The sequence below is a fragment of the Harpia harpyja genome, chromosome 1 (assembly GCF_026419915.1).
Source record: "Harpia harpyja isolate bHarHar1 chromosome 1, bHarHar1 primary haplotype, whole genome shotgun sequence".
Classification (NCBI taxonomy): Eukaryota; Metazoa; Chordata; class Aves; order Accipitriformes; family Accipitridae; genus Harpia; species Harpia harpyja.
This window is the reverse complement of record NC_068940.1, coordinates 34,586,375-34,598,081: the sequence shown is the minus strand read 5'-3', so window position 1 is coordinate 34,598,081 and position 11,707 is coordinate 34,586,375. Positions and strand designations below refer to the sequence as shown.

General features: G+C 39.9%; 2 protein-coding genes across 5 annotated transcripts in view; one reads left to right on the top strand and one right to left on the bottom strand.

The window, feature by feature from the left end:
- Positions 1-22: 22 nt before the first annotated feature.
- On the bottom strand, positions 23-1,943 carry ATP5F1E (ATP synthase F1 subunit epsilon). Its single transcript, XM_052786510.1, has 3 exons — positions 1,697-1,943; positions 1,383-1,509; positions 23-165 (listed from the first exon to the last, which is right to left on the bottom strand). The coding sequence occupies exons 1-2, from the start codon at positions 1,726-1,728 to the stop codon at positions 1,386-1,388; spliced, it is 156 nt and encodes a 51-aa protein (XP_052642470.1). The 5' UTR covers positions 1,729-1,943; the 3' UTR covers positions 23-165; positions 1,383-1,385.
- A 95-nt stretch (positions 1,944-2,038) lies between these two features.
- ZNF831 (zinc finger protein 831) overlaps positions 2,039-11,707 on the top strand; it is a 65,118-nt gene continuing 55,449 nt past the window's right edge. For 2 of the 4 annotated variants that reach the window (XM_052786384.1, XM_052786411.1), the window contains exons 1-2: positions 7,521-7,970; positions 9,195-9,385. The gene's annotated coding sequence lies outside the window, so the exon portion shown is untranslated. Of the gene's footprint in view, positions 2,331-6,036; positions 6,150-7,520; positions 7,971-9,194; positions 9,386-11,707 lie in introns of those variants that run through there. The other 2 variants (XM_052786376.1, XM_052786393.1) reach the window with 2 other exon arrangements.

The following is an 11,707-nucleotide window of genomic DNA, read 5'->3' as shown; positions in this document are numbered from 1 at the left end:
AACACCACTTTCCACACATTCATTTGTTTAACAGCAATTACATTTATTAGCATGCTGATTTACATACAGTGGCAAGTTTTACAGTTAATGTGATGACATTGTATCGCAGAGTCTTGAGCTTGCCTACAGCTTTGCAGTTTGCTGTTATTCACCACAGATCAGTTCCTAAGAGATTTAAAATACAAGTTATTCGATTAAGAATATACACAAGGTATGCTTCTGTCCTGGTTTCAGCTGGGATAGAGTTAATTGTCTTCCTAGTAGCTGGTACAGTGCTATGTTTTGAGTTCAGTATGAGAAGAATGTTGATAACACTGATGTTTTCAGTTGTTGCTAAGTAATGTTTAGTCTAAAGTCAAGGATTTTTCAGCTTCTGATGCCCAGCCAGCAAGAAGGCTGGAGGGGCACAAGAAGTTGGCACAGGACACAGCCAGGGCAGCTGACCCAAAGTGGCCCACGGGGTATTCCATACCATGTGACGTCACATCTAGTATATAAACTGGGGGGAGTGGGGACAGGGGGATCGCTGCTTAGGGACTAACTGGGTGGCGGTTGGCAGGTGGTGAGCAATTGCATTGTGCATCACTTGCATATTCCAATCCTTTTATTATTACTATTGCCATTTTATTAGTGTTATAATTATTAGTTTCTTCTTTTCTGTTCTATTAAATCTCAACCCACGTGTTTTACTTTTTTTTTTCTGATTCTCTCCCCCATCCCACGGGGTAGGGGGGAAGTGAGTGAGTGGCTGCACAGTGCTTAGTTGCTGGCTGGGGTTAAACCACGACAGCTTCAAACAAAAGGTAGTAATATTTAATCTCAGATCAGGAATAGAAGCTGTTCTACTTAGAAGAGATCTCAGCTGCTCGTGATGCATGCAGTGTCACAAATGAAGGTACAAGTAGCATCTATCTTTCACAGATAGTAGATAACCCTTACACAAATAAGTCTGCTAATTAGGGGAAACAGTAGTTCGGAGAGGCTGTCTGTTGGCTTAGTAAAGTGAGAGACAGGAAACCTATGAACATCACTACAGAAACCCAGATGTTTTGCGTAAGTCCATAATAACTTTGACCAAACCCCAGATCATTCAAAGCAGGGCTTGATGGATATAACATCTCACTTTATCAAACTAACGAGATTAAGCAGCTTCCCATCCCACACGTAATCATCAGGATGCAGAGACATCTGCACACATTTGCACTAAACCAGTCAGCAATCCGTTCCAGTTTCACGCATGAAGATCATAGCTGTTTTTCCACATAGAGCACGAAATGAACCGAGCAGTTACGGACTGTCAGTAACCCGACTCACACCGGGAAACCAACACTCCTCGTATAAAAAGCTACATTAAGGCACCCCGGCCCACTCAGTTTACTTACGTTTTATTCCTTCTTGGGTTTCAGAGTTTTCACAGTGGCCATTGCCGCCCTTTCTGCCTCTGCTTTGTACTGAGGCTTCATTGCTGCTCTAACAACCTGGGCACAGATCTGGGAATACCGGATGTAACTAAAGACAGGAGAGAAAAGGGGCGAGAAAACGAAGGTGAGACTCGAACCCGCCCCAAAAGCTTCTCCACCCCCTCCAGAGGCACCGCTGTGACTCCGCCAGCCCTCCCTGCGAGGCCCTCGCCTCCGGCCGATACAGCTATCGCAAGGAAGTCGCAAGAGGAGCCTCGTGGCCGCCAGACGGGTACCTGAGCCCGGCCTGCCGCCAGTATGCCACCATGGCTGCGGGGCCGAGAAACGGAGGCGAACGAGCGGCTCCGCTCCCGGGCAAGGTCAGCGCCCACCGGAAGGGGAAAGACTACCGCGCTGCCAGTCAACAAGCAGGAATGATCCTTCCACCAATCGGAATCCGAATTACCTCAGGGAGTCTGACCAATGGCAACTACGCCGCTCCAGCAGTCACAAGCGCTCTCCTCTGGCAGCGACCAATCAGAGGGCTGAATAAGGCACGCGACTCCCGGCCTTTCCTCCTGAGGCGCCCCGGCCGCGGCGGCGCCGCCCTTTCCCCATCGCGGCGGGCACTCCGCGCGGGTCCGCAGGCACAGCGACGTCGTCAGCACCGCTCCACACCGACGTGTTTGTCCCAGTTCCCCACGGTGGGATCTGTTTGGGAAAGGTTTGGGACCTTCCCTCTTTGGGAAAGTCTCAGATCCGCCTCCGGGTGTGGCCGGCTGGGACCTGCCTCCGGGGTGGTGTGTGTGTGGTCTTCCGTGTTTCAGAGCCGGTAATTTGCCAGAAACGCACTACACGTCAGTTAACTAAAGAACAGAAGTTAAAGCCTGACTCTTCTGTGAGGCAAATGGCTAGTTATATAGCACTTAGGTTAGTTAGTTACATATTAACTCATTCCTAAGTAGTCCTGTTGTAATCTAAGAGTCCAAGCAAGTAGTTAAAAGCATGGGTTTTTTTCCAGCTAAATCAGTTGTCATTACCCCTCTGTGCCATCAGTTCTTAGCTTTTTCTAGGTAAGACTGTAAAGAAGAAAATGATTTACAAGCCAATGATTTTTATAAACACAGACTGTCTTCAATTTGGAGCTTTAATCCGTGTGTGGCCAGGCTGTGTCATACTCAGTTTTATCCCATCAGACATGATGCCTTAGCATGGGATTCTTCTGGATGTAAGACTATTTATGCATACATCTGAAATTACATTAAAACATTTGCTCTAAACAAATTCATAGAAGACAGCAAACTAGACGCTGTCATCATCTGTTGACACTTGATGGAAAAATAGACAATTTTCCATATATAATAAGCAAAAAGTTATGAGAGGACTCGAATCATATTTCATAAGGAATCAATTTGGTCGTAACCTAATGTTCATTTAAATAATTAAGACTGAGGACTTAAGGAGATTATGGATTGGGTTTTTATTAAATCCTTGCACTTAAGTATATATACCTCTTCTCTGTATTCCTTCTGTCCAGAGCCAAACCACATCACAAAATATATAAGAATCCTCCAGAAGCTATACAGGTCTTGAGGAAACGCTTGTGACTTTGGTCCTCTTTGCACAGAGGCCTTCTGTCTTCCTGCCGATTTTCGTATCTGTTGAAGTGCAAATCCCTGGAAATCACACAGTGACTTCACATCACTATGCAGTGATGTTTTCACTTACAGTACATTTTTAAAGCACAATTTTTCAGCTTTATTAGAGATCTCAGTCCAGAGCCATTGCAATTAACAATCCACACATTGTAACGTCAGTATAGATCCACCAGAACAAAAAGAGCAACTGTTCACCAGATACGTCAGAGTCTGTCTCCGGGATAGCATATGACAGTAAGAGAAGTTTGCCTATTAGTGTAATTAGTAGGAACACCAACCAGGAAGAAAGAGTGGGAAGATGGAAAGAATTTCCTGTCCTTAATTTGCCTACTTAATCTCTCTACTGAAATTACTGAAGACGACTCTAGTTAGTGCGAGTTGTGATGACATTTTTGAAAGTGGACACCTTAGGATGCTACATCACACTAGTTCCTTCCATCTGGACCAATGATTTGTTATTTTTTTTAATAACTGCTAAACAATTTTGCCTCTGTTGAATTTGGGGTTCATTTCTAAGAATCCATGTATTACAATCTTTCCTACTTAATTTAAAAGAAATAACTAGTATAAAGGAGGCAGAAAATAATTCTTATTATTTCATGCATTTATTTCCTTGTTTATTTTTTTGTGTGAGCCATTTCTATCCTAATTTTGAGACAGACATGGCATATTGGAGCAAAGCTTTCCAACTTGTAAAAATTAAATAATATTTGTTATGATAGTGCTTTTAACACAGAAACGGTGCCAGTGATATGATATAGAAACAAAACATATTTGTTTTCTAAAACCTAGCTATAACAATGATAACAAAAAGATACAAGAAAGCACCAAAGATTTAAGGAAGCCCCTCTCTGCTACCTATGCAACATATTTGATGCAACACAAGTAACTGCACTACTTCTTATATATATAGTATATTGATAAAGGGGATGTTACATACAAATGCTGTTTTAATGGTAACATCTGATGATTTAATAGGTAAAATAATTATCAATAAGATTATTTTAAGCCTCATGGGCAGCCCAGGCCACAGATATGGCTTGGCAGAAAAAAAAATTATGCTAGCAGAGTTCGACATCTTTCTTCCAGCTACATGTCCCTCTATTCCTGCCCCACACCTTCTCTGATTCTTCTCCCTACCCCCTGTCCTCACCTGCTCTTTTTCTCCCAGTTTTCTTTTCCTGCCACATCTTCTCTCTCTGCACCGCCATCTGAAATGCCTCTGCCTGCAATTCTGTGCAATGCATTCAGATTTAAATCTGTAATGGAGATATACAACTTGGATGCAATTATTCGCACATTTAGCTCTATTTACTATTTGTTGATCTTGATAGATAAAAATTCAGCATGAATTAAAAAAGTTAAACTTTAGGGGGAGGTACCATGCTGAGACAGAATGGAAATTAGTGACAGAAATTGTGCTCTACAAAAATGCCAGATATATATATTGATGTTTATGCAGCTGTAAACAAGGCACTATTATAGATTTGTATGACCTGTTTTCATGCCCAGTTCTGTTTAGATGCTAGGATATATTTGTAAAGCCCTAAACTTTCCTCAGATAAGAACTTTCAGAGACAGAACTTAGAAAAGAGCACATAAAGGAGGAAAGTTTAGAAACATGTAGAGAGGTTGCAGAGAGAAGAAGGAATATGTTAAGAGGGTTAGATGCAGAGATCAAGAGAAGCTGAAGCAGTGCGATTAGCAACATCCAGAAATGTGAAAGTGGATGGGTCTGGGGGAACTAAAGATGTGAGATTAGAAATGTCCAAGGAAACTGAGGAAGTGTGGGAAGAAGCATCCTGAAAGGTGAGACTGGAGACATCCAGAAAGGGTGTAGAGATGAGATTAGAAACATCCTGAGAGGTCGATGAGGATAATTCAGAGGAGCCCTGAAACATGAAATAGTTAAAATCAGTGAGATCTAGTGATTCTGAAGAGGTTGAGGAGGTGTGCTCTGAGACACTTAGTGAGGATGGAGGGATTGTACAGGAAAAGTCCAAGGAAGCTGAGGAGGTGTGACTGGAAACATCTAGGGATGACGAAGAAGTGAGACTGGAGAGGTCTAGAGAGGGTGAAGAAGTAGGACTGGTGAAATCTGGGGAGGGTATAGAGGTGAGACTTGAGAGATCTAAGGAGATTGAAGAACTGTCGCCAGAGAGATCCAGAGACCCTGATGAAGTGAGACTTGATAGGTCCAGTGAAACTGAAGAAGTGAAACTGGAGCGCTCCCAGGAATCTGAAGAGGTGAGACTGGAGAGCTCTAAGGAGATTGAAGAGGAGGTACTGGAGAAGTCCGAAGAGGCTGAAGATGTGAGACTTGAAAGGTCCAGAGAAGATGAAGAAGTGAGACTGGAGAAGTCCACAGAGGATGAAGAGCTCAGACTGGATAAATCCAAAGAATCTGAAAAGGGGAGTTTAAAGTGTTCCAAGGAGGCTGAAGTCTTGACACTGGAGGGGTCCAGGGAGGCCAAAAAAGTGAGACCAAGTAGGTCCAGGTAGACTGAAGAGATGACACTGAAAAGCCAAGTAAATCCACAACATGACTGGTGTTAAATCAGAAGTATTTTAAACTAAAGATCTCTAATAACATGCCAAAACAAAACAAAAAGACATAATGAACACAAATAATATTACTTTTGAAAATAACTAAACATACAGTTTTAATCTTTATGTCTCTTTGCAGTTTCTCTTTTGGTGCAGAAAAACTCTAGTAATAATTGCTGACAGACTTATTTAGCATATTGCTCCTTCACAGAGGACCAGTACAGAAGTACAAGTACAGAATAATACGTACAGTAGCAGACATTCTTCTGTCCTGGCATGTCTCTCCTTGTTCAACCAGATTTTAGCATCTATGATAGCCTGACAAAGAATACCCTCCTGTCAAATGCCATCTCCCTGTCCTGAAGGTCTGGAATAAAATAATAGTTATGTAATAGAGTGGAAATTAAAACATTTTTGTTCTTCTTTTCCAGATACCATAGGATATTCAGATACTAGGCTGCTTACTGGTTACGGACAGAGATTTAAAAAAAAAAATACACAGCTGTAAATGGCAGCAAGTCAAACTGGGCCTCTGACTATAAAGGTATGAAGGATTATTTCCTTTTGATTCATAACATCTAAGTACAAAATGTGGATCTTCCTGATGATGCTAACAAACATGGCAAAGAAAACAGTATTTTTCTCTGCAGCATGTGCAGGATTTATTTTTGGAAGCTAGCAGTATGCTAACTAAGAAATACCCATTTCAGCAATATCAGTTCTACTTGTTTTTCAGAAAAAAAAAGGTCTTATTTTATTGCTTTTATTTTGTACCTCTGGACATAAAACCTGTACTGTAATAACAATAATTTTTTATTTGTGGTTAGTTTGCATTGTTTAATAAAAATACCCTAAAGAGAAGTTCTGATAGAAGGGAGACATCTAATTAAAAAGGGAACAGAACAGCTTATATTTGAGTTCATAAAGGTGCATCTAATTATAGTATGAGTAGATCAAGAGGCTGATCTACAGTTGCCTTCTCTTGTCTCAAGACTGTGCTGCAAAGCAGAGGGTAGTTGAAACCTACTGTTGTCTTTCCAGACATAGGCACAGGAATGCACATAAAGTTTTTCAGAGTCATCAGAAAAGTATTTTATGGACCAAGAAAGTGAAAGATACACATATACAGGAGTCTGCAGGTTCTCAGGTGAATACACCCAAGCTTTGCCATGTAATTACACAACTGATGTCCAGATGCGTGTATAATGGACTTAACATAATCACCATGGGTGCAACTCCCACTGAGGTCACCTCTTAACTGAAGCAGGTGTCAGCTGAACATGGACTGAAGTTGACAGGAATGATGTCTTCCTATGCAAATATTAAAACTGTGGGGATTTAGCATGACACAAAAATTACCAGGCTAAAAAAAGCTGCTTATGTACCAATGATAACACCCAAAATAGTTCTTGAATACACTTAATATTTATTCATAATGCATCTGTAATTTTAGAGCTCATGCAACATGGTTGTAATTTTATCAAGAGTACAATGTTTATAGATCAAAAGGCAAAGCAAATTTTTCTTAACTGCATAATTTGTGATGAAATTCCAAGTTTGCTTGCTGCCCTATATTCTTAATAAAACAACAAAAATAATTAACCCCTTAAAAAATGCTTGCTATCTAACACCACTATCATTTTTGACTGCCTTTAATCTTAAAAGTTTCTCAAGTACATTGTACAGGGGAGAACAAATAATTGTATAAAAGGCAAATTACAATACAATAAAAAGCCAGTATCAACATGATTTCCAACAGACTATAAATTCCATCATCTCTTCACTGTGTTCCTTCTGCCTTAATTTAAAATGGCAAAGTTACTGCACATTTTCCTATGAAATAACACTGTCAAGAAACATGGAGTTATGGTCACTATTGTATAAAATGTACAGGTCAGTAATAATGCTTCCTACCTTTGATAGCTGTGGATTTATCTCCTTTCTCTGCCTGTGTAAGCCATACTGGGCTGTGCTGGTAAAGCTCTGCTGTTCTCTCTGCTGATGACCCTAATCTGTTCCACAGCTACTGGAAATCATGCCATGCTGATGACAATACAGGTCATCTCCTATTAAATCTCCTCTTGTCTAAGTACAGCACTCCTCACAGAGCACCAGCAGAAAACATACTCCGAAATCAGCTGTAATCTTAAGATAAAGTTGCAGTTCTCTGCTGTTTCCTATTACAGGACAACATTTTGAAGGTTAGTTGATGAAGTAGATGAAGACATTAATTTTTAACTTTTGGACATCTGGATTCAAAGTAAAAATAATTTTGTGCTGTAATCCAAATTCTCAGCTGTCTATTCTACAAAATTTGGCATAAATAGTCTCTGGAGGGACCCAGGATCTGCAGAGCAAAATTCAGGTACACTCAAGTTTTAAGAATCTTGTGCTTGACTTCCTGTTTTAATGTATTTAATAACTTTTGTACCTGTGTTACTTTTAAAATGTTTTTATGACAAAATGGCATGATAATGTAAAACATTCTGTCCACAGTTGATGATAATATTGAATAGAAGTTTTAAAAACACCTAGGTGACATCAATAGCTGGAGCCTGGTTTCACAAATTTTTATCATCTCATACGTGCTTACACTTCTTTCAAAGACAAGGGACACTTAGGATCCTAAGTAAATAAGGGCCATTATTGCATCTCACTTTGCAGACAGATAGGGAAACAACATCATCTGTGCAGTAGCACCCTGTTTCTGTTTGTTCTATCTATTCTTTCACAGGAAAAGCAGGGAAATTGTGTAGCTTGCTGAATGTTCCTCAAAACTGGCAATTATAAATAGAGAAAATAAAACTGTATAGAGCATCAGGCTAAGAAGGTGACATGCTTCTAGTACTTCAGCTAGATAGTTCGGAATATGACATGACTATAAAATATAAATTAATTCCAAGTACAGGTTCTGATACACACTTCCTTACTCCCAATTTCACAACATACCTACTAGATTTTGCTGCAGCTGCTATATGTAAATGAGTTTAAATCTAGATAAACCAAAGCAGTTATCTGACAGGTAAATAATATCTACACAGTCCCCCCAAAAAACCATTAACAAGAACTCACCAAAATGATGCTACTTACTGTATTATAAAGCAGATTTCTTACCAGAGTGTCCACAAAGTTGAACAGGCTCTAGGAATACCAAAGTTCACAGCAGGGGCAATGGTTTCATTTAATTTGATGTAAAAAGGATTGGGTGCATGATTAGGAAAATATTTACTATGTTATGTTGTTCATTTTATTATATTCTAGCTGATAATATTTGTTTAGCTCAGTGTTTTTAAACTTTTTGATTAAAGGACTGTCAAATCTTTCTGGAGAAAAAGAAAATGTAAAAAAGCCACCTTGTGCTGAACTTCTTGTGATATGTGAGCCTGAAAGTCTTTAACTTAACAATGTTACTGGTTTACAAAACTGTAATTTTTACTGTTATAATAACATACATTGTTTACAGCATCAAATACTCTTTCTAGTAGATGCAATATGAAATTATTGTAATACACATTGCAGAGGCAATATAATTTCAGCTCACCCAATAGCTTCCTATAGATAAAGAGATCCTCCATGTCTCCTCTTTCAGTGTGTCTCACCTTGCTGCTGGCTGCATAAAGTTTATATCACTTCTCACATTCATGGTTTTTTGGCTCAACAAGTTGACTTGGCTCAACAGAGGGTGTGAAGACCACTATCTTCAGTGCAAGGGAAGAAGTGGGACAGCACAGCCAGGAACAAGAAGGCAGGCAGACACAGGACTGCTTCCTTTCATTGAAGGTAAGCAATTAGTTCAGCGTAGTTGTAACATGTAACCTCACCTTTAGAATAATTCAATCCTATGCCAACATATAAAGCAAAGCTATCAAATTATTTGAGAAAGAAATTAACAGGTCCTGTGCAAGTGAAAGAACAACTTTCACCTTGAGAAACAGAAGGATTCTAAAAGGACTCAGTGCTTTCACACAAGCTCTCTTTATCGGCACTCTTCAGTTCTTCCATAAACATGAATCTCAACAAGGTGCTGATCTTTCCTTTGAACCAACTGTCAATGCCAGGGGGCTTTGAAAGGTTGCAGTTACTAGACAATGGGTGCTTAGGTTTACCATATATGACATTTATTGGAAATATGCTAAACTGTACAGTTTAGCTGCAAGTATAGACCACAATAGACCAATCAGCAATGTTGTAGGAAAGGGTGGTTAAGTTTTTTTCTGTTTTTTCCAAAACAAACAACTGGTTTACATTTATAGTTAACTGCTATATGACTGAACAGGTGCTGACACCCATTATCAGCAAGAAGAAATACTTCTCAGGTTGTCGTGGTTTAACCCCAGCCAGCAACTAAGCACCACATAGCCACTCCCTCACTCCCCCCCACCCAGGGGGATGGGGAACGGAATCGGAAAAAAAAGTAAAACTCGTGGGTTGAGTTAAGTACAATTTAATAGAACAGAAAAGAAGAAACTAATAATGATAATAGTAACACTAATAAAATGACAATAGTAATAATTAAAAGATTGGAATATGCAAGTGATGCACAATGCAATTGCTCACCACCCGCCGACTGCCACCCAGTTAGTCCCTAAGCAGCGATCCCCCTGTCCCCACTCCCCCCAGTTTATATACTAGATGTGACATCACATGGTATGGAATATCCCATGGGCCACTTTGGGTCAGCTGCCCTGGCTGTGTCCTGTGCCAACTTCTTGTGCCCCTCCAGCCTTCTTGCTGGCTGGGCATCAGAAGCTGAAAAATCCTTGACTTTAGACTAAACATTACTTAGCAACAACTGAAAACATCAGTGTGTTATCAACATTCTTCTCATACTGAGCTCAAAACATAGCACTGTACCAGCTACTAGGAAGACAATTAACTCTATCCCAACTGAAACCAGGACACAGGTAAATTAAGCCTTTTTGAAAGTACTTCACTTCTATTGCTGACTGAAGAAAGTGGTATTATTTTAGTGTTCATAAAGACACAAGTCATTTCAGTGTCACAGTAAATGTAGGATTTTGCTTTCTTCCATGGTAGCAGCTTTCAATTCAGATTGTCAAAAGCAGCACCTTGCAGAACAGAAAGCAGTAGGCAATTAGCAAGGTGCACAAACGCAAGTCTTGAACAAGTTTATAGTGCAGATGGATACATGGAAGCTAGACAACTACACACCACTGAAAAAAAATTAAAACCCTATAGATCTGTTCTTCTTAGAATGCCTTGCAGTCAACGTAAAACAAGTCAATCCATTATACTGCTGCTTTAGCCATCCTGAGTCTGTTTAAATCAAGAAGTGAAGGACAAGGACAAGGCGGGTGTAATTTAGAGTAAAAAAATCTTTACGAAATTAACACCAAAATCCCACCACTGGTATGGCCAATTCTTATATCAAACCTGAGGAAAAACAATTTTTGCATTCCTTGTTTCAACTTTTAGATACAAATCAGGTAAGCAGTTTCATTCAGAAGAATCTTTCCATAGGCACCTGGCTATGTCCATACAAATATTTGAGAATTCATGGGCACTGTGCTTAGTGCTTAGTAGAACCAGCAGACGATGTAAGTGTTCAGTCTCAACAGAAGAGGGCATTAAGCTTGCCAAGACCTCAACTTCCAGCTACTGCAATTTAGATTTCTGGTTTTAAATTAACTGTAATAGCATTTCTAGATGCAACTTGCTTTAGAAGGATGCTTTGGAGACTTGTAGCATGTCCCCCCTCCTGGCAGAAATCCTTAGTAGCTGTGTTGGGAGTACTTAAGGGTCACAGGAACATGAGAAAATAATCCAAAATAATTAAGACAATGAACAGCAAGGAAACCTAATGATCTCTTGGTGAAAACTTCAGAAGGCAGGCAGTGAGAACAAAAGATTTAACAGTGCCATCTCAAATATTCTCCAGGCCATTGAACTTTGGATCTAAAACTTACTCACTGCTGTTCTATTTCTCCGCAAATTTATATGGGTGAATTTGAAGTTTACTGATGTAAGCCTAAATCTGCAGATAAGGTAAAACATGAATCCATTTAGACAAGCTTAAGCAGGTAGGGATCCACCAGGGACCACACCACTGATTTGTTCACATCACTTTCTTCCACCTCTGCC

Bases quoted from the DNA above. Each gene is read 5' to 3' on its own strand.
- ATP5F1E (XM_052786510.1), bottom strand. From the start codon at position 1,728: ATGGTGGCATACTGGCGGCAGGCCGGGCTCAG. The intron at 1,510-1,696 runs GTACCCGTCTGG...TCCTGTCTTTAG, and splicing joins TGGCGGCAGGCCGGGCTCAG to TTACATCCGGTATTCCCAGA.